Source organism: Heloderma suspectum, chromosome 1, assembly GCF_057233095.1.
Source record: "Heloderma suspectum isolate Gila_16-S chromosome 1, 16-S_ref, whole genome shotgun sequence".
Classification (NCBI taxonomy): Eukaryota; Metazoa; Chordata; class Lepidosauria; order Squamata; family Helodermatidae; genus Heloderma; species Heloderma suspectum.
In genome coordinates this window covers 9,843,119-9,866,142 of record NC_139458.1, presented here as the reverse complement: position 1 = coordinate 9,866,142, position 23,024 = coordinate 9,843,119, and the positions used below count along the sequence as shown (strand labels likewise).

The window sequence follows — 23,024 nt, the reverse complement described above, 5'->3', positions numbered from 1 at the left end:
ATGACTTCACAAATTCATTCTGTATGAATACACTGAATGCATGCGCACACACACCATTCTAGCTGTTATACAGTTACCAACTTTTCTTTTTACATTTCTATACTGCCCAACTGCCGAAGCTCTCTGGGCGGTTCACAACTTTTGCTACCCCATCTTAAATCACCTTGGTTTAGCAACTTGCTATGACTAGCATGTCAGGCAGAAGTGCTTATAGCCGTCTCCTGGATGTGTTATTTTTCTCTGGGAGAGGGGGAGCATGCAAACATATTCATCCCATCCCCTGATTGGTGCCTGGGCAACTTTGTGACCGTCCAGATATTTTGGCCTATAACTCCCATTGACCATAGCCAGCATAGCCAGTGGTGAGGGGACGATGGTGTTGTAGTTCAAAACATCTGGAGAGCTACAAGTTGCCCACCCCTGGCATACACAAAGGATATGTATTCATGAGCCTGTCACACTTGTGCAAGTACAATGCATGCAGCACTTCAACCTTCAATTGATGCAAAGGGTATCATGAAAATTATGACTTATTGCTGGTTCAATATAATTTCGTGGTGACAGATGTACTACTTGGGGAAAGGTTTGAATCCATTTCTGAACAACGGTTGATGTGCAGAAATATTGATTTTTTAGGGCAGCCTTCCCCAACCTGGTGCCCTTCAGATGTTTTGGACTTCAACTCCTGTCAGCCCCAGCCAGCATAGCCCATGTTCAGGAACCATGGGAATTGTAATCCAAAAAATCTGGAGGGCACCAGTTCGGGGTAGGATGCTTTGGAAATCCAGGAGTGGGAAATAGAATGGAGTTTAAAGTGTACATAATTGGTGTGTGAGGGGAGGTGTGGAATGGACTGACCGACTGACTGGCATAAGAAATTTCCCAGAAGTATACGTGGTTTGTATCCCACTTAGCAAGACCATTGTTTTCTCTCAGCCTTTAGGGCATGGTCTCTGGAGTCTTCCGCCAGCACCAATTTCAGGTAGAGATATAAGGGTTCCTGGGAGAAAAGCTGTGTGGGCCGAATGAGGCCACCCACAGGCCATCAACCAAATCTAAACAATTTGTCTAAACAATTTGAGAAGTGCTGAGAAAGGAGGAGAGGAGAAAGACTGCACAAGGAGAATGGCTTTCACGCAGTTCCGACATGGTAAATTATCTCATTTTGGCCATCTAAACCATTTAGCCCGAAGTCTCTTATCTGACGAAGGGCCTGGTTTCTTGCTTCCTTCACCAGGTGTTGGGTTACCAATACCCTTTGCAAGGAAAGGAAACATTTCCTCAAGCTTAGACGGTAGATACTTACTGATTGATTGATTCACTGAAATGAAACCCAACTCTTTCTCTGAGCTCCAAAACAGACGCTAGTTCCTTCCAGCCCTTGAAAGAAAATAAGTCCTGTGTTTTCACTTTTGGACAGTTTCTTTCTGTGTCTTTGTACAAAGTCTATTGTTTTCTTATGTTTGAGCCAAATCTGAATATTGAAGTCTCTCTCCATAGTTCCGTACCTTGAAGTGCCCAATTCCTAGGGATGTATGAAAGTCACTTACCTTCTCGCAGCTTGGATTCGCGGTGGGGGGAAGGCACTCCGTCCCTCCCCCCGGAATCCTCCCTGGGCCGGCTCTGCTCCGCAGCGGCTCCACGGAGCCGCCGGCGAGGGCCATCCGCAGCCGGACTTCCGGCCACGGCTGGCTGCTGCGGACACAAATGGCGGCCGCCGCAGAGGCCGCCATTTGTGTCCTGCCAGGCTGCCATGATAGGCTACGTAAGTATTTACATAGCCTATCACAGCAAAGAGCAGGGGCGCAAACGGCGACAGCTACGCCGTTTGCACCGCTGCTCTTTCCGTGATAGGCTACATAAGTATTTACGTAGCCTATCACGGGAAGACGTAAGTATTTAAGTATTAAGTAAGTATCACAGAAAGACGTAAGTAAATACGTAAGTATTTACATAGCATATCATGGCAAAGAGCAGGGGTGCAAACGGCGGCCGCTATGCCATTTGCGCCGCTACTTTTTCCGTGATAGGCTACGTAAGTATTTACGTAGCCTATCACGGTAAAGGCAGCCACGCAAATGGCATAGTGGCCTCCATTTGCATGGCTGCCTTTGCCGTGATAGGCTACGTAAATACTTACGTAGCCTATCACGGAAAGAGCAGCGGCGCAAATGGTATAGCGGCCACCGTTTGTGCCCCTGCTCTTTGCCTTGATAGGCTATGTAAATGCTTACATAGCCTGTCACGGCAGCCTGGCAGGACGCAAATGGCGGCCGCAGCAGCCAGCTGAGAGACCAGCTGCCACCACCGCTGGAGCTGCCGCCGGAACATCCGCTCCAGGTAAGCTTCATCCCGGGGGGGGGGGGGATTCCGCAGGGTAGCGGGAGGTGGGAGGCCGTTCTGCCACAGGTTTCGGGGGGCCGAATGCCAGTGCATTCGGCCTCAGTGAAATCCGTGGCGGAATTCTCCACCATGCCTACCAATTCCTGATGGGTGGGGACACAAGAAATTGTCAATACAGACTATGGTGAACAGTGTAGACAAGATGGGAGGAATGTATCCTGCTTGGCATTCCTGTAGCATGACAAATGTGGCTACAGGTAAATGCAAATATTCCAGAACTCTGTGCATTAAAATCTCAATTTCTGCACCTAGCGAGATTTTTTTTGCTTCCTGTGTAAGGTATATTTACACTACAAGCTTCCATTGGCTTCATACTTTAGCTGTTACGGGTTCCCTACAAAGAATATTGGGAACTGTACTTTGGGGGAGCTGAGACTTCTGAAAGGTCCCTACTAGCTTCCCTACTGAACTACATTTCCCAGGGTTACCTGAGAAAAGGAGAGACTATTATACCTGCTTAAATCTGCAGCAGGGGTGTCAAACTTCAGGAGTCCCAGTTGGGGGGGGACAACACACCATAGTTATCAAATCCAACAGCCTTCCCCAACCTCATGCCTTCCAGATGTGTTGGGACTATAATTCCCATATAAAAGTCATGCAAATTTTGTTTGAACCTTGGCCTTTTGCACAACACCTTTAGCTCAGAACTCTTGATCGAAAAACTCGTCAAAAAGGGCTCTCCTCTCCGTCTTGGTTCTCACTAAGGCTGGCCTCGGGCGAGGCTTCCCAAAGTCGTCCCAGTTGTCAGAGTCGGTGCTTGACACATCCGAAGAGGATTCTCTTCTTGCCTGCTGCTTCAGCAGCCACGTCTCCACTTTACCCCTTTGGCCCAGATGGGATTCAGGTGGTCCATACTCTTTAAAAAGTCCTCTGCTCCACAGATCGTCTAATGAAAGAAGTGAAAGAAAATTCTGTTGCATTGTATAGCCAGCAAGTCACAGGAAGCTTAATAACAACATTGGGATGAGTTGTATCAGCTACCTTGGCTTGGTCAATCAGTCACTGTAGTTTTGCCTAAAGCAGCCCTTCCTAACCTGGTGCCCTCCAGATGTGCTGGACTAGAAGTCCCATCATCCCCACCTGGTCATAATGGGGGTTCTAGTCTGACACATCTGGAGGGCACCAGGTTGACGAAGCCTGTCCTAGAGTGTCACCCAATGGGAGTCAGGGATTGGGCAAAATAACTTGATGGTGTTCAATGACTGGACATTTTTCCTTAACAGACCATGTATCTGCAGGTGTCAGGGCTGGAGCTTGTCCTAGAATCATAGAATAGTAGGGTTGGAAGGGGCCTATAAGACCATCAAGTCCACCCCCTGCTCAATGCAGGAATCCAAGTCAGAGCATCCCTGACAGATGGCTGTCCAGCCTCATGTTGAACGCCTCCAGTGTGGGAGAGCCCACCACCTCCCTAGGTAATTGGTTCCATCGTCATATCGCTCTAACAGTCGGGAGGTTTTTCCTGATGTTCACCTGGAATCTGGCTTCCTGTAACTGGAGCCCATTATTCCGTGTCCTGCACTCTGGGATGATCGAGAAGACATTCTGGCCTTCCTCTCTGTGACAGCCTTTCAAGGACTTGAAGAAGTCCTCTTCAAGTCCTCTTCAAGTGCAGAGGTGTGTGTGAGAGAGAGACTTTTATTCATGTAATACACATGAGGATAGTGGTTCTGCCTTCCAAAACAGCTGGCATTCTCCAGGAGCAAAAAAAGACAACCCTTTTCAGCTTCTGATGGATAGTGTTATTAGTCTGTTGCAGCAAAAACAAATGAGTCTTGTGGCACCTTAACTGACACATTTGCTAGTCTTTAAGGACCCACAATATTTTTTGTTGCTTCTTCTCCATCTTGTGGGCTTCAGCAGACCAATCAGGTCCTGAGAGGTGGAGACTTCCCACCCCGGGAGAAGAGGACCTAATCTGAGAAGCTTTCCCACAACCAGGTGATAAATTCGAAGTGTGTCCCTGTGGATGGCTCCAGACTTCTAAGTGTTTGTGGAGCATCTAGCTATAACTTCATCTTGGCATAATGCTAGACTAGGGTATCCTATTCCAAAGTTTTGGTGGAGGGAGCCACCAATTCATTCTGCTCTGCCAATCCATTTCTAGAATATGATCATATTATGCCAGTACTTCTTCATCTGCACTGGCTGCTAGGTGGTTTCGAAGTGCTGGTTTTAACATTTAAAAGCCCTTAAACAGCTTAGGGCCAGGTTACCTGAAGGAACATCTCCTCCCATATTTATCTACCTGGACATTCAGATCATTGTCTGAAGCCCTCCTCCAGGTGCCCCCACCAAATGAGGTGGTTGGCTACAACAGAGAGAGGGCCTTTTAGTGGTGGCACCCAGTCTATGGAACGCTGTCCCCAGAGAGGCTCGCCTGGTGCCTACTTTATGGTGAAAACCTTTTTATTCTCCCAAGCGTTTTAAGAGCTGCACCTAATGCTTTTAGTACTCTATTCTGCTGTTGGTTTTAATGTGCGGTGTTTTTTTGATGTTGTAATGATTTTATTCTTTGCTGCTGTTTTTATCTTTGTTTTATCCTGTGCTGTTTTTATCTTATTTTGTTTTAATATTTGTAATGCATGGTTTTAATGTATTGTACAGCACCAACAGAACTTGGTTTGTTGAGCAGTTTAAAAGTACATACATACATACATAAATTTATTAAATAAATAAATTGCAGAGAAGGCCTCTGGAATGGTAAGGATTGTGTGACAACTCTGTGACATCACTGCTTCTCCACCATACTAGAGGCCCATAGGAATGTAAGGCAAAGCCCAAGGCAAAGCTCTAGGAGTGATGCCATCCAGGCCTGTTTGGTTCCATTCTGGATCAGGAAATCATTTCATCCCCAACTGGAGACTGGGTTTGCCGCCCAAAAGCTGCTTGGAGGTGAACTCGCCTGCCTCCCTAGTCCTAGAATCCTGCTGGATCATTTGGTGCAGCACCGTGGGTCAACAAAATGAATCAGGCCACCCCTGTTCACATGGCAAGACTGAGTGGTGTCTGAAATATGGGTGGCCTAGCCCTCGGAGATGAAGTAGGGAGAGAACAACAGGGGACTGACAGCAGATAGAGGGGCACCACTGAGAGACCTCGAAGAGGACGCAGAGCGCTCAGAGGACAGATGTGCTCACGGCAAAGAACTGGAGAGCCTTAAATCCAAGGATGGCGCTGATGCAGAGAGTAAAGGGTGAGCTGGAATCTTAATCACATGGCAATAACAGTCGTGCAGCCCCATCACTTCCTGGCATATAGAAGGGGAAGAAATGGAAGCAGTGACAGATTTTATTTTCTTGGGCTCCAAGATCACTGCAGACGGTGACTGTAGCCATGAAATTAAAAGACGCTTGCTCCTTGGGAGGAAAGCTATGGCCAACCTAGACAGCACAGTAAGAAGCAGAGACATCACCTTGCTGACAAAGGTCCATCTAATCAAAGCTATGGTTTTCCCAGTAGTAACGTATGGCTGTGAGAGCTGGACTATAAGGAAGGCTGAGCGCCGAAGAATCGATGCTTTCGAACTGCGGTGCTGGAGAAGACTCTTACGAGTCCCCTGGACTGCAAGGAGGTCAAATCAGTCAATCCTAAAGGAAATCAACCCTGAGTGCTCATTGGAAGGACAGATCCTGAAGCTGAAGCTCAAATATTTTGGCCACCTAATGCGAAGAGAAAACTCTCTGGAAAAGACCCTGATGACTGAAGGCAAAAGGAGAAGGGGACGGCAGAGGATGAGATGGCTAGATAGCATCACTGATGCAATGAATATGGACTTGAGCACGCTCCGGGAGAGAGCGCAGGACAGGAAGGCCTGGCGTGCTATGGTCCAGGGGGTCACGAAGAGTCGGACACGACTGAACAACAACAACAAGCCACCAAATGGAACTTAAACTGGAAAACCTGCAAATTCCTTGATGTCGCTTACCATGGTTTTCATTAAATGTTTGGTCATGCTCAATGACAAACAGATCTTCATCATCACTGCTGTTATTTTGTCGCATGTTCCCAAGAGTTCCCTGCATGTTGAGGTCCCTTGTTTTTGGCTGATTCAGTCTTGCTTCCTGGTGCAGACGTCTCTTGAGTTCTGTCTGGGTTTATAAATGATTCATCATGGGGTGTCTATACACAAGAGACTTATAACTGGGTTAACAGTCGTTCCTTCCCTCCAAGGGAGCCTGGGAGTGACAGTTCAGTGAGGGGGTTGCTAACAGCATCCTCGGCACTCTCAGCAAACTGCAATTCACAGGATTGTTTGAGGGAAACCACAGTCAAATAGATATAAAAATCGACACCACTTCACAGTATAGATACACTCCAAAAGAGGAAACATAACACATTGATGCAGTGTTTAAATTGCGGTCAGCTTCCTATTCTTAAAAAGAAATGGAGAAATATTATTTTAAACCAACATGCACATTTAATAGAACAATTGACTAAAACTCATGTGATCGATCAGCTAAAATGTATTTAATTAGGTTGCAGCTCTGCAATTAATTGGACTGATTAATCAACTAGACATTGCAGGTAATGGCAGTGAATCTATCCATCCATCCATCCATCATGTTATAAACCCCTGCCATACCCACCCCATGTCTTACATAATCCACAAAATAGAAGTCCCATCATTTTACTTGATTGTCCACATTTCTCATTCTTAAATCCTCCAAATGCATCTCTCTTTAAACTACTTCACCGTTACCTCTTTCCTTATTTCCAGCATCTTCATCTTGAGCAAATATTGCCGTCTTCCAGCAGGGTGTATAAGAGCTTCCCCTCCTTTCTCTAGCTCCTTCCAGGGAAAGCAGAGGGATAAAAGGTATGCACACATTTCATAAAACAAACTCATGATTCCATCTCCCATCCTATCCATCACAGCTTTGGTCAAGCTGTAAACGGATGTTTGTAGTTGACACAGGAAACAGGCTTTTTGCTGGTGTTCTACTCTTTGGCTAAAACCACAGATTTTTAGCTGGTGGGTGTCAGAAACCTAGATCTACTCAGGAATTGACAAACTAGGAACAGAAGAATTTTTTGGTCTGGGGTACAAAAAGTGTGTGCATCCCCAGGCCGTGTGCAGCCTACCAAGTCGTTTCTGGTGGCCTGCCAGACCCCCTGCATTTGTTGACCCGCTGCAGACAAATCACAGCAGCACTGCAGGGCGTTTCCCTTGCTAGCGTTAGCAAGTTAACCCCTTCCTCATCTCCGAGGCTTCTGTTTATGTGTATGTGTGTGTGCACGCAAGCATGAGCGTGTAAATGTGCACACACACGTGTGGCCCCTTGACACTACCCAATGTGGCTTTTGGAGCCAAAAAGGTTGTGCATCCCTGTGTTAGGTCAAACTGAGGTCTCAGAAACCAGCATTCACCACTGCAGAACATGGGAAGTGTCCCTGTGAATTGATAGAGTTCCACTTTAAAACTTTTATGTATTGGGCCTTTTGAGTTATTTTGGGGCCACTTAATTTTTTTCAAAACATGCAGTCATGCGCCCCCACCCCTGATCTGGATTGGAACCATCATGTGAGGGAAGAGGTTAACTCTTTCCTCCCCGCACCCTTTTTTTCCCAGTAACACACAGACAGAGACACCCTGCTATTTGCTCCTGAAGGTGAAATAGCACCTTTTGAGAGGTGCACATCGCAGCTCCAGGGTGGCGGGAGTGAGGGTGGGGTTCTGACAGGAAAATACATAAGTGGGAAACATTTTGCCCCCTCTTCCTTACATGCCACAATCTCAGTCTGGATCAGGAGCCAGATGGCTGCTTTTGGGGTGGGTGGGGGCAATGAAGTGGTCCATGTTAAGCTGTTTTGTTCTGTTTTAAATGTGCTTAATGTAGTGTGTGGTTTGTTCCTAAGATTCTCCTGTATTTATTCCATAGACTTTTCCCCCTCTTATTATCGGTGAACCACCTACCTTTGCTTTGCATGCTGCTTCCCCACCTTGCAGACCCAAGTACTTGTCTGGAGGGATGTCCTTTGCAAGAATGAAAGGCTCCAGCTTCTGCAAAGCCAAGAAAAGTTGCATCGTTTAACACGGGGGTGCAGAACCTCAGACTTGGGGGCCAAATCTGGCCCTTGAGGTTTCCCAGATGGCCCCACCCCCTTTCCCCCTGGCCCCACCTCCTTTCCCCCAGCCACTTTTTGTTCGGTGATTTGGCTTTTGTGCTAGTTTTTTCCCCGTTTTAAAGGGTTGAAATGCCTTTCCTAAGGCTTCATGGCAGTAAGAGCGTTAAGCTACAATAGGCTGGTATTTTTGGTTCTCCCCACCCCCTTTTGCCTTCAGGCTCACCATTGCTGGAATGCAGCCCCCGAAAGCATCTCCAAAATGGAATTCAGCCCTCAGGCTTAAAGAGGGTTTCACCCCGGTTTAACACCACTTTGGATTCCACACAGAGCTGGCCTGAGCCCTGTCACTGTCTGAGGCAGAGCCCACCCTGCTACTGCCAGCAGCCACTGCTTACCACAGGGCAGCACACAGAAGCCACATGCAAGACTTTGTGACATCCCACGAGACTTTGATAGTCACACAAGAATTTGCAACCTCCTTCTCATGAGACCTGGGCAAGTGAGACTTGGAGGAGGCCTGCAGAGGGCAGGAAGGGGAAACATGTTGTTGGATTGCAACTGCCATCCTCCTTCACGATGGGCTATGCAGGTGAGGGCGGATGGGAGTTGCAGTCCAACACCACCTGGAGGGCCACACCTTCCCCATCGCTAGTATAAAGCCTGTCCCTCTGGGTCCTGGCCTCCATCTGTGGGCAGTGCGACAGTCCAGGTGTTGTCCTGCCTGGCCGGCAAGCTGCCGTACCCCCCCCTTTCGTTTGAAGTACGGTGGCCGCTGTACTTCAAATACCAAAAACACAAACACCCCCCACTCCTATTAACCCCCCACCCCACCCCACCCCTAGAAACAGAAAAATAAACCACATTGTAATAGGAATAAGACCAGATAATGAAATGCACAGGTTACACAGCACAGTTACCAAAGCTGGAAAATAATAATAATAGAAACATTGGAAGCTGCCTTAGACTGAGTCAGACCGCCCCTCCCTTGGCCCATCTAGCCCAGTATTTGAGACACTGACTGGCAGCAGCGGCTCTCCAGGGTTTCAGGCAGGAATCTTTCCCAGCCCTACCTGGAGATGCCGGGGACTGAACCTGAGACCTTCTGCAAGTAAAGCAGGGGCTCTACCACTGAGCTACAGCACTTTCCCTAATAATAATAAATTATTAATGACAATAATAACAACAACAACAACTGACAACAACTGATAATAGCCCTCATTAGACTCACCCATGGTGACATGGTATAACAGAACATTGGAAGCTGCCTTATACGAGGTCAGACTCTCTGTCCATCAACTCCAGTATTGTTAACTCTGACAGGCAGCCGCTGTCCAGGCAGCGATGTCTCCCATCGCCTGCTACCTGATCCTTTTAATCTGAAATACCTGGGGTTGAACCTTGGATCTTCTGCCTGCAAAGTACGTGCTCTTCCACTGAGCTGTGGTCCCTCCCCAATCCTGAAAGCTGAGCTATATTATTGGGGCAGGGGGGGGCTCCCTAGCAAATTATCCTGGCTTGCATTTGCCTGCAAAAAATAAATAAATCCTTCTTCTAATTCAAATGGTTTCCAACATGATCAGTCAAATATGGCATTCTTTTCTTGATAATATATGGAGGATAAGCCTCTCGATGGTGGCTAGTTATGATGGCTATATATCTTATTTCCAGTATCAGAGGCAGTGTGGGTCTCAGTACCAGTTGCTGGGGAGCACAGACTGGAGGATGCTATTGCACTCGTGTCCTGCTTGTGGGCTTCCCATTAGGGCACCTAGTTACCCCTGTGGAAAATAGGATGCCAGACCAGACAGGCCTTTGCTCTGATCCAGCAGGGCTCTTCTTACGTTTTCTCCTCCTACAGCATTTATGATTATCACAACGTGAGGATGTTAAGAGCCTTACCGAATCAGACCAAAGGCCTTTGAGTCCAGCACACCACTTGCAGCAGATGATTGCCTAGCCAGATGCTCCCATTTGCCCCCAGCTGTAGCTATTCTAAAGTAGCCTTCCCCAACCTGGTACCTTCCAGATATATTGGACTACAACTCCCATAATCCCCCAGCCAGCCATCATGGGAACTGTTGTCCAACACACCTGGAGGGCGCCAGGTTGGGGAAGGCTGTTCTAAGGTACACTGCCACTGACCATGGAGGTTCTATGTTGATATCATGCCTAATAGCCATGAACAAATGGGACCTGCAACAAAACATTGCAGTGCTGCTGTTCACACACACCGTATGAACAGCAGGATAATAAAACAACAGGGGCAAATACATCCAGCTAACATTCTTACTAGACTGTGTCCCTATTTTATCCAGATATCTTATCTAAGCAATATTGTACTGTCACGGATCCAGCTCTCAACCAGTTCTCTAGTTCCAGCAGCTCTGACTTTTTATTTACTGTTAAAATTAGTTTTTTCCTCTCCCCAGCTCCAAGCAATCAAGACAGTTTCTTGTTCATTTGCAAGCCACACTTCTCTTTCTTGAGGTGAATCCTTTTCTCTTTCTTCCTCTGACCTTCTGTTGAACTTCATCATCTCTTGATCTTCTGAGCACCACTTCCTGACCTCTGCATTCCAGTTAAACTTTTGGCCTCTAAACCTTTTGGAGGAAACTGACCAATACATACACACGAAGATTTAACCCTATAATATCCTACAACCAAACTATATTCCAAAAATGGAGCACAGTTCTGTTCCTTCACAGGATTATACAGGAGAATAGCTACATTGGGTTAGATCTCTGTTCCACATTCTAGCCTGCATTAGTAAGGTGTAGAGATGACATAGCCTGTGCAAACAAAAACCTATTCTTACAGCATAATCGTGTGCATGTTTACTCAGAAGTAAGTCCCACTGTATTAATTGGAGTCTATTCCCAGGTAAGCGTGCAGAGGGTTTCAGTCTTAGTACCACCTGTGAAAATGCCATTAAGACTTTGATCTGCTGCATCCATGCTTATTCCATTTAGCAGTTTTAATCAAAGGATATGAATGTAAGGGTGGTCACTAGGTGGCAGCAAGTAACACTACAAAGCTAATTGTTCTTCTAACCATTTTCAGATGCTACCAATGAATTAAAAAACAATCTTCCAGATGCTGACTTCAGCTGGAGTGCTGTTCACCCATTACATCTTTTAGGTGTATCCCTAAAAATGTAAAGTTTGAATGAGACAAACAGGAGTTTAGAAACTCATGTATCATGCATACATCATCAGAGAGGCAGGATTGGCTGAACCTCTTTGGTGACCAACCTGGGTTTGTTTGTGGCTTTGTAATGTGGGAAATGGGCTCTAGAAAGGCTGACAGAATCAGCAATAATTATTCAGGCTCCCGTGGTATGTGGATCATGAGTGGATGACTTCAGAGATTACTAGCAGAACTGCAGATAAGTACGTGCTCAAGGGCCTTGAGTTTCGTATGTTTGGGTTTCCACTGAAATGTCTCGAGGGAGGTCCATGCGGGGCAGTTGCCCAGCCTTCAAATGTTCATGCAGATTGCACATGCATCTATGCACGCATGCATGCATGCACACACACACCATACAAGTCTCCATTGCAGTGTCCGAAGGAAAAACAAAAGGAGAAGAGCTTCAAGTGGCACTTGTGAACCTGCTTGGTGCTTCTAGAAACATCCCAAACTGCCATAAATGCCCCATAATTTCATTTATTAAAGCATCCTCTTGACTAGGACTAGGTGAGAAATTCATTGGGTTCACATTTTAATGTGATATTATCCAACTCATACCTCCCAGAACCAACCACAGACCCAAATGCTATTTGTGATTGGAAATCTATACATTTCCAAGTTTGCAATGTGTCGCAAAACAAAATGCATTCAAGAACAAGTGCGCGTGTGAAAAAATGTGCAAGGAAAACATGTAGATTTCTAAATTGTGCCAAAACACACTTTAGTCAATGGTGCATATGTGCAAAAATACATATAGTTGCAAAATGCACACAAAAACACATGCATGGGAGGGGGGGTGGGGAAGGCTTCCATAGGACTTGGATGGAACAAGCCAAGTGGTGGAAAACCGATTCTGGACATGATCAAGCTTGACAGATTCACCCAGGCTTGACTCCTCTTGACTGCACCCAACTACTTTGCTTATTGGAAGAAACTGTAGAGCTGTGCAGAAAATGGTCCTCTTCAATGTCTGCTACCCAATCCTTCACTGGTCATTTTGCCCACCCACACTCCATGTTAAGATGGCCATGTGTCTTACTTAAGAGATGATGGTCTATTATTTCAAGATCAGTCTGACGGGCTGTCCAGTCTATTTATTATTTCTTTATTTGTTTATTTAAAACATTTCTAAATGTTCTATATCATTAAGATGTCAGGGCAGCATACAGATAAAATCAGTGTAAACAGTATAAAACAATAAATAATTTAAACACCTAAAAACATATTAAACTTTTAAACCAGCTAAAACAAGTTAAAATCTAAAACAGTTAAAACAATGTGCTAGGGAATGCATTTAGCCCTCAAAGGCTTTGGTAAAAAGCCACGTTTTTACTTGTGCCGAACGAGACCAATGTCTGCGCCAATCGGGCTACCAAGGGGAGGGCATTCCACAACCGGGGTGCCACAGCAGAGAAGGCCCTCTCCCACATCCCACCATACTGGTGGGACGTAGAGGAGGGCCCCTCCAACAGATCTCAGTCCTCAGGCAGGCATATATAGGGAGAGGCGCTCCCTCAAATATCGAGGCCCCAAGCCGCTTAGGGCTTTCAATATCATTACCAAAACCTTGAATTCCGACCGGAAGCGTATTGGCAGCCAGTGCAATTCCTTTAAAACTGGTGTTATATGGTTTTTATGGGGTGTTCCGGTCAGCAGTCTAGCTGCTGCATTTTGCACTAGCTGCAGCTTCCGAGTCATCTTCAAGGGCAGCCCCACGTAAAGTGCATTGCAGTAGTCTAATCGGGAAGTTACCAGAGCATGTACTACTGTGGCTAGGTTAACTCTATGGCTGAGTTTAAGATAAAGAATGCTAAGGGTGCAATCCTTTGCATGTTTAGACAGAAAAAGCCCTACAACTTCCAGCATTCCCCAGCCTTAAGACAGGAGAGCAGTTGCCCACCCACAGTTAGTAGCACACAGAGAGCAGACTGATCAGACACACAGGTGCTCACCTGGTCACAGTCATCCCCACTATGGTGAGATGTATTCTATTTCTATTCAAATTATAGTAATTGTCTCCAGATTTGCATCTCTACATATAGCATGTGGAACTGTTATGATGCATATCTGTGTCCCCTGTTTGGGAGTTTGTTTGTTTTTTGGTGATGCATTTCCTCTTTTCGGTGATGTGCAAGTGGCCACCCTACTCAACCTGCCATGGGACAAAATGAGAGGGAACAGGAAGAGGCAAAGGAGCTGTTGGAAGAGAATCCAGAGTTCAGCTGTATTATCCTTCATGGCAGAGATGGTGTTAAAGAGACCAGCAGGATCTCTGGATTGAGACCTGGCTATAAAAATTACAGACATGGGGTGGAGTGGGGGAACTAAAAGTGAAGAAACACAGGTGATTATAAAGTTTAACAGAAGGTCAGAGGAAGAGAGGGGAAAGTTTCAACTCAGGAAATAGAAACTTAGCCTGCAGAAATGAACAACAAACTACCCTCGTGATGGTTGGAACTGGGGCAAGAAAAGACTAAGAACAAAGCAAATACAGACTCCTAGGTGTTTGGCTTTCTGCCCTTGCACTGGTCAAGAGAGGTCTTCCTCCTGCCTGCTCCATCCAGGCTCTGGTGTAGGGCTCTCAGCCACTCTCTCCCATACCAACAATTGACTGCACTGCATGGACCCTGGACCGTCTTAGGTCTGGTTGTTCAGGCGCTCCCATTCACAGCTGTGGGCATTTTGCCTGGGATTCTGAGCTGGAGGTCCTCCAGGGATCACCTCTTGAGGTGTTCCTTCAATCTTGCCATCTCCAAGACTTTTAAAAGCTGAAGAACAAGGCCAAGCAAAAGGAATGAACAACTCAGCCCAAAGCATCTGGCAGGATCTCACATGAAAGCAGATGAACAGCACACTGCCTAAAAGAAAAGGCAGTGAGGGACGAGGAGCAAAGAAGGGAGACTGCCCTTCAAAGGAGCCTTGTCAAGTCAAGGAATGGTAACATGGATGCCTCTGGGGGCCGGATTCCCACCAGGCTGGATATCAGCCGATGATATAGCTTGAAGGGACGTTGCCAAGACGGCAGCCTGTGAATTTCAATCTCAACAATGTGAGTGACACTGGTTTAAGGAACCAATAGCATTGCTGCCTTTGGGGGATCAGTGTTCAAGACAGCATCCCATTGGATTCAAAGCTGCAGCACTGACAATGTCATCCAATTAGCTCCAGTCCAAATACTTAACTGGATAGTGAGCAGGGTTGCAGAGATCATAGCGGTACTGAGGAGCGGCGGGGGGCACCAACCAACCAGGAGGAGGGGAAGGCGGGGGGGACTGCTTGGCCAGGACAGATTGCACCATTAATTTATGGCATTTGCTGGCACAAGATCTAGTGATGGCCACTAGATAAGATGGGTTTGAAAGGGGTTTAGATGAATTCAAGGCGAAAAGTCACGGTAGCTACATGAGAAGCAACAACAGAAGTGAGCTATTGCCTCACTGCCCTGTTTGTGGGCTTCCCAAAAGCATCTGTTTGGCCAATGTGAGAAAGAGGGTGGTGGACAAGATGGAGCTTTGATCTGACCCAGCAGAGCTCCTTTTGGTTTTGTGTGTGTGTGTTTTCCTTTGGGGTGAAGTGCTGAGAGTCAGTGCAGAGCATTGTAGGGATGTAGGGATTTTGTGAAATCTGTTCCGTCTGTTTCCACAGATTGTCAGGTGGCTTTCGTTCCGTTGTCCACTCATTGCCAAAATCAGGGTGTGTGTTTTACCAGAATTTAATTCTACTTGTGCCAATTCATAATAGTGCTACTTTACAATAGTGCTAGTCACAATATTGATTGATTGATTGATTGATTTGATGTGACTTATATCCTGCCTTTCTACCAAAAAAATGACACTAAAGGCTAATGCACAAATGTGCTAATGTGCTAATTGCACAAATGTGCTAATGTGCATTAGTTAATGTGTATTACCGCTAATGTGAATTAGTGCAAATTAGTTACTGTAGTCTGGGCAGTGGAGGCTGGTGGCTCCGATATGAATGGGGCAGTGAATGCACTCGGGGTTTCAATCAGAACCGAGGCACCTTGGACAGCTCCTTTAGAGTTCTGACTGGTTCTGACTGAAACCCACAGCAGATTAACCACCCCACTGACATGGGAGCCACCAGCCTCCACTGAGTCTGGGTAGGCCCGACCCCCTCCTTTTTGGATTTAGCCCATGGCCAAGTATCCTCCCTCCTCCGTTCATTTCAGCAGATGAAGGGTAAGGATCCCCCTTCTCTTTCTCCCTCCCTACTTAAGTCTTTTTCCTGTGCCTTATTGCCCTTCTCTTTCCACCTTCTCACTTTCTCAGCCCAGTAGCTCATTTTCAGTCCATGGTTGTGCTGGCTGGGGATGATGGCGGTTGTAGTGCAACACTTCCGAAGGGTGCTGGCCTGGGGCAGGGTGGTGTAAATAATACTGGGTAGATGGACAAATGGTCTGACCCAATTATGGGAGTTGTAGTCCAACACATCTGGAAGGCAACAGGTTGGACAGTCCAGCCCTACCATTAGAGAGAATGAGGCAGTCACCTCAGGCATCAGATGGTGGGTGGTATGGAGGGGGCAGCAGGGGCAGCCTCCTGGCTGTTCCCCTCTGTGGGAGGACAAAGCTGTGTGTTCCAGAAAGCCTGCCCTGCACCCCTAAGCTCGCCTGCTGCCCTCAGGTGAGGTGAAGAATATTGTCTAGTCACCAATGCTGAAGGAAGATTCAATTGCCAGTCCAGTTGGCTTCAGTAGGACAAATAGGGAGTGCCATCTCGTCCTTCACCTGAAGTGGCAAAATGTCTTGGGCCAGCTCTGCAGGTTGGGGAGGCCTGCACAAGAGAATGGCCTGCCACAGGTCATACCATGATCCCATCATCCCATGGCAAAGGCTCCAGACCAGGCCGTTAGCCACAGAACCACATGGGCTTTGGCTGTGAAGGTGGAATCTAAAGTCACTGTTCAAGGAGATTTCAAAATACACATTACCTGAAGCCTTCGTGGAGGATGTTGTTTGATGATGCTGGCTTCTCCCCCTTCTGCTGTCAGGTCTAATGGAAGAGGCCGGGGCCCTTGAAGGGAAGGAAGCATCCATTGAACAGGAGTGGATTGTGCATGACATTTGTATAATTTTCCCAAAATGAGGGGTGGGCAAACCCAGCCCTCACTGTACCCTACGATATTTTACTGGTGAACGTAAGGACTCCGTTGGATACATAAATAACACCCCCTATTATAGGGGTGTAGAACCTCAATCTGAGGGGCCAAATCTGGCCCTCCTGGGGCCCCTAGAAAGCCACACCTCTGGCCCCACCCCTTTCCCCCTGACCACCGATCATTTGGTGGTTTCCTGGCTTTTCTGCAGTTGTTGCCCCGTTCTAAAAGGTTGAAATGCCTCTTATAAGGCTCAGTTACTGGCAGTAAGAACATTACACTAAAATACATCCGGAGTGTTGGTTTTTGGCCCTGCCCCTTTTTCCTTTGGCCCCTCCCACCACTGGAATGCAGCCCCCCAAGCTTCCCTGGAATGGAATTCCGCCCTGAGGCTGAAAGAGGTTCCGCACTCCTGCCCTGTTGCCACAGCAAATATTGTTGCTCGACTCCTCCTCTCCATAGAGCGACACATTGCTGGAAGGCTCTACTATTCCTTTTCTCCGCAGCAGCCTGCCCTGTATAGGCTTCAGAAGCAGGCACGTGAATGACGTGTCCGTAACAGTTTCCTTTGAAGAGACAAAATCAATCGTAGACTGTTTAGGGAACTCTCCTGTGCTCCCTTGGGAGGTCACTAAGGGGCTGGTGGATGCGGCCCACCTCCCTCTCTGACCACTGCTGTGGACATAAGAACATTAGAAGAGCCCTGCGGGATCAGACCCAGGGTCCATCTAGTGCAGCATCCTGTTCACACAGTGGCCAACCAGCGGTCGACCAGGAACTCACAAGCAGGGCATGAGTGCAACAGCACCCACCCGCCTATGTTCCCCAGCAACTGGTGCGCCTCTGATCCTGGAGGTAGCATATAGCCAACAGGACTAGTAGCCATTGACCAACCCCCTTTTAAAAGTCACCCAAATTGGTGGCCATCACTACATCCTGTGGTAGCAAATTCCATCGTTTGACTATACACTGTGTGAAGATGTCCTTCCTTTTATCTGTCCTGAATCTTCCATTATTTATTCATTCATTCATTTCATTTCTATACTGCCCAATAGCTGAAGCTCTCTGGGATGACCCCACTGGGTTCTAGTATTATGTCAGAGGGAGAAACGCGTCTCTGCCAGTGGCAAGGGGTAAAAAGGGGCATGTCGGGAGTAGCTCAGGGAAGGCCTCTGATCTGCTGGATCCAACGCGCCACCCCCCCCCCCCATTCCCGTGACACGACTCAGGAGAACAGAATGGGAAGACCTCTGTCAGAGGGCTATAGAGGTGCACCCTGGCAGGGGCTGTGCCTGGGGGTGCCAACAGATGTGCCTCCACTCCAACGGAGGGGGGGGACCGTGTGTCCCACTCCGACAGCTGAGTGAATTTTCTTGCGGCCTTCACTCCATCAACATCAGGTCTATTCCCACCTATGCAAAGCTGGGGCCATTTGCTAGCTATAGAACAAATGCAACTCAAAACGCTTTCAGCACTATTGCCTCTTTGCATACTTGACCATCTGCGTATGAGGAGAGATGACAGAAAGCAACCACTGCACAGGCGTTATGTGTTCAGGCAACTGAAAAAACATCAACTTGGCCACTGCCTGGTCTGGTTACCTGCTTCAAAGAGGATGCTGGTTCAATTTAAGGCACGACTGAAACATAATTGTCCTGCTATAATATATTATCCCAGGCTTCCTCAACCGGGAGCCCGCCGGATGTGTTGGACTACAATTCCCGTAATCCCCAGCCCACATGGTCCATGGTTGTGTTGGCTGCTGCCAGGTTGAGGAAAGTTGACACAGATGCTTTAGAGAAGGTGCTAGGGAGGTGCCCAAAAACAGTGCCAGCACTGGAAGCCAGCATGGCTGAGCTTCTCAGTAACAATGCCCCCTCCCCCCCAATTATAATATTGGCCATTTTGGTAGTCTTTTGTGTGGGTTTAAATTGTTTTTGTTTGTTCGCTTTATGCCCCCTGCATGATTTTTGCATGATGGGTGTCCCCTGGCTTGCAAAAATATTTGCAATACCCAGAAATGGAAACTTGGGGAGGGGAGTGTTTTCTGGGGAAAGTGGCAACCCTACGTAATGTATTAGCCACACTAGGTACCCTCGTTGAGATATCTGAGCTGTGACATCGCTCCTGCTCACTTGGGATGGACACCATCCAGCACATTTATAGATTTGCCACTTCAGCATCATTAGTGGGTGAAAATGGCTGCGCAAAAGAACAAAGTGTGTCTTGCAGGGAACAACATTTTCGTCATACACGATAGAATCCACTTTTTAAAATCTTTTTTGCCAAGGCCAGGGGTTTATGTGAGCACTGTTGCTGCCATAAAATGCTCAGGATCTGTTGCTAAATGCCCAGAACTCATTTGTATTCACCGCAGAATCTTCTGACTTGTGAAATGCGACTCCTCTCGAAGTGGGGTATATCTCCTTTCATGTTGGGAAGATAGCAATTGACTACTAAATGATCTGGGCCGCCAGGGGTGGGGGGGATACATTCAGGTACAATTCTTTTTTTAAAAAAAGGTTTGCCTGCTTGTTTGTTTGTTTGTTTGTTATGCATTCTTAGAGGCAGGCCTCTCTTGAAAATGCTCAAGAAATGTAAGACGTCTGCTGGATCAGTCTGCATTCTGATCCAAAAGTCCGCTGGATCAGACCAAAAGATCCAATTTAGTCCTCTTTCCCACAGTGGCCAACTGGAAGCCCACAAGCAAGACCCAAAAGCAATAACCCTTTCTTGCCATTCTTGTCTGCTGCCCTGATAATGCAGTCCTTTCCCTGAAAACCCTGAAAAGGGGGTTCAAAACCTGAACGTTCAGGTAAAATCTCAAGCCCTGTTAACCTTGCTCCAGGGCTGTGTTTAGGGTGGCGACTTATGAATCGCCAAAAAAGAGGAAATGCATCCCCCAAAAAGAAGTCAAGGGAGGATACGCGCGGGGCTGCAATTTCCGTATGCTAATTGGTATGTATAAATGCAAATATAGAAAGAATTATGATTGTTTCAATAGAAATACAGTACATCTCACCATAGTGTGGAAGGCTGTGGCCAGGTGACCTGGATGCCTGCGTGTTCTGGCTGCTGTCCAGGGGCTCTGCAGATAGAGGGCTGTCCTCGGAAAGGCACCGGGCCACCCTAGCTGCATTGTTGCCTGCTCTCAGGGCCTTAGGGCAGATGCAAAACTGCCTATGCATCTTACTAATTTCACCTTATTTCTTTAAGAAGAAGCTAGGCCTGGCTACTTGCTGATCCCGGAACCATCTACCCTGTGGAATGCTCTTCAAAGTTGGGTGGGACTGTAGTTCAGTGGGTAGAGCCCCTGCTTTGCATGTGGAAGGTCCCTGGTTCGATCCCGGCATCTCCAGGTAGGGCTGGAAAACGCCCGCCTGACACCCTGGAGAGCCATTGCTGCCAGTCAGGGTCAACAATACTGGGCTAGATGGACCCCTCAGGATAAAGTAGCTTCCTATGTTCCTTTAGTGGAGCAACATCACGCCCCGGCGTTATTTTCTTTTAGGTGCCTGACTAAAACACAGCTGTTCACAAAGGCCTTCACCTGGATGATGTTAGTTTTAGATGTTTTTACATGGCATTCCATTTTATGGTTCTCTTATACTGAGGGGTATGTTGTTTTTATATGTTTATTTTATATGTTTATAAAAAAAAAAACCACACCAAACAATGCTATGGTACATTGTTGATTAACTTCTTTTTAAAATGTTCTTTTGTGAGCCCCTTTGAGTCCACTTGATGGGAAAAAGCAGGTGAGATGCTTCTTAAATTAATAAATAAATAAATACTTCGCAATTGTGTGTCAAATTTTCCATGCCCCCTTTTCCTGGCAAACGGCAGCAAATGGATTTGGCGTAGGACACGAGAAACCATATACAAATTTGGCATTTATGTCCCATTCTAAAAAAAAAAAAAAGTTGTTAAACTGGACTACAATGTTGGGAGAGAGCAGGTATGTGAAAGAAAAGCTTAGCTTATAACCTTCTCCAAACTGGTATATTGGACTACAGCTCCCATAATTCCCAGCTGGCATGGCCAATGGGAATTATGGGAGTTGCAGTCCAACAAATCTAGAGGGCACAAGGCTGGGGACAGCTAGCTTAGAGAGTAGTTGCGAGACCAAAAAAAAGGATAATGAAATATCACAAGCGTGTGGCTGTGGGGATATCCTTAATAGGTTTGTAAACTCCTCGGGACAGTTATCTACCCTCTTGGGCTCTGAAAAAGTGCAATGAACATTGATGGCATAATGATCGCACCAACAACAACAACAATAATGTGCACATAGCAATGGATTTCCATACATTGTTTGAATTAATACCTTTTTCTGAAAAAAAAAATGTTTATTATGCATGCCCATTTCTTTTGGCTTTGGTTTGAAAGTTAATATTGCAGCTTGGATGGATGAAGCATAAAGAGTAAAGGTACAATCCCACCAGAGTTAAGCACTTTTAAGTCCTATTGATGATTCCAAGGAGAAGCGATTCAGGGACTAGTGACATATTCCATACATTCAAGTATGACGTTCGTCTGAAGTGTGGTTTGGAATCAATAGGGCTTTTTAAAAACAAGGCTTAGACTTGGCTTGATTACACCCTACAACAAGAAAGGAGAAGAAAATGCAACGCTACCTGGGGCATATCTTCCTTGCCATGTTTCTCGCAGTGGGGGAAGTTGCCTTTCCAGTGCCGGAGTTCTCCCCATCCAGGAGGCAACTGAGCTTGGACTCATCTCTTGAAGGGAGCTCTGGAAGGTGTACACAGCCACACTGCTGGGCGGATCCAGCCTTTCCTCTTTGCTTGACATTGGAGCTACCTTGGTCACCTTCCTACGAACCTTGGAGGAATTCAAGCCCATCTTTCTGGGTTTGGGGTGAGTCACTTTCAAAAGAAAGAACAGCGAAACCTTCTAGTAAAAAAAGAAAAATCCCATATGACTTCAGTCCTCAGACTCAAAAATGTGGAAAGGTAGTCCTCAGAATGGCAAAACAAAGACAAATCCTACCACCCCAGAACCCGTTGGTACATAGGTGGCACTTTTGAAGGGCCATGAAACTGCTCAGGAGAGGTTTAAATGCACAGGTAATTTCAAGATGTTCCTCAGGAAGAGCGACACTCAAGAAGAGTAGACGTTAGCTTTGATATTCGTACAGTTCCACTGGTTCAATTGTCTTTTGAGGTGAACGTGGCCAAGGTCCTTCAATGGTATTTTTCCCTCAGCACACAAATACACACACACACACACACACACACACAGAGAGAGAGAGAGATGCATACCAAAAGCTAAATGGGCACCCATTTCCATGGTAACACCTCCTCAGATACTTCCCATCTCCACATGTGGTATGTCCAGTTAAACATTGACCTGGTCTGGGAACTTCCTCATGAAAGAACGAGCATCTGGCTTGGGCTGAACATTAAATTGGCCCAGAGCATCCTGGGAGATCAAGGTTAAGTATCAAATAACAGGATATTGAGGACATTCCCCTCTCCCTTTTCACCAAGCCAGAGTTAACCATTAATACCTTCATGCTGGGGTTGCTTTCACCCTAGCCCATTTCTCTTGAATTGCCACCTTTCGTTTATACACCTTGTATAGATAATCCAGATGTCATTACTGCTGTTGTCACATGCCGGTGTGTACTATCTTCTCCTCCTGCTCTTTTTCAAGACATAGTTTGTGGTGATTTTTCTACCTTTTCATGCCATAGCAGTGCCCGGCTCTCTGGTGTGAACAAGCAAAATGCTATCGAGACACCTGGCAGAAGTGGAGTCTGTGAGGCAATTGGTGATATTTCTTGCTTGCACTGCCAAAGGGGTCCATTCCGCGTCACTGTAAAATAACATCTCAGCCGAGTTCCAAGAGTTGCAACAAATCCTGACATCGATGAAGGCAGCAACCGATGGAGCAGAGCTCCTTTCTGTTTAAGTCTACATGAAAACCCACATATTTTCTAGTATATTTCTCCAAATATATGCATTTTTCTATGGTCTTTTGAATGCACTTTTCCGAATATATGCATTTTTGCAAGCAACTTCCCTTAGTATAATGCATTTTGTGTGGATGTTTCCCTAACATAAATATTTTAGTGCACATTGAAAAATTTGTGAATTGCATGGCAAAATTTGGAAAAGGGCGAATATCACCGGTTAACTGCATTCTGGTTGATGGATAGGTTCAGGAAGTGTGAATTTGGTAAGTTCACATTAAAATGTCAACCGAGCAAATTTTGCACCCATCGC

General features: G+C 46.5%; 1 protein-coding gene across 1 annotated transcript; it reads right to left on the bottom strand.

Moving 5' to 3' along the window:
* Nucleotides 1-3,044: 3,044 nt before the first annotated feature.
* On the bottom strand, nt 3,045-21,639 carry CCDC198 (coiled-coil domain containing 198). The gene is made up of 6 exons (XM_084826495.1): nt 21,414-21,639; nt 16,612-16,694; nt 8,321-8,407; nt 7,106-7,195; nt 6,332-6,494; nt 3,045-3,289 (listed from the first exon to the last, which is right to left on the bottom strand). Exons 1-6 carry the CDS (start codon nt 21,637-21,639, stop codon nt 3,045-3,047), a joined length of 894 nt encoding a protein of 297 aa, XP_084682621.1.
* Nucleotides 21,640-23,024: the final 1,385 nt, after the last annotated feature.

Coding starts and splice junctions, on each gene's coding strand:
- CCDC198 (XM_084826495.1), bottom strand. CDS start 21,639: ATGGGCTTGAATTCCTCCAAGGTTCGTAGGAAGGTGACCAAGGTAGCT. Junction 7,196..8,320: donor AAGCAGCATGCAAAGCAAAG/GTAGGTGGTTCA, acceptor TTTCCCTGGAAG/GAGCTAGAGAAAGGAGGGGA. Junction 3,290..6,331: donor AACATTTAATGAAAACCATG/GTAAGCGACATC, acceptor TTCTTTCATTAG/ACGATCTGTGGAGCAGAGGA.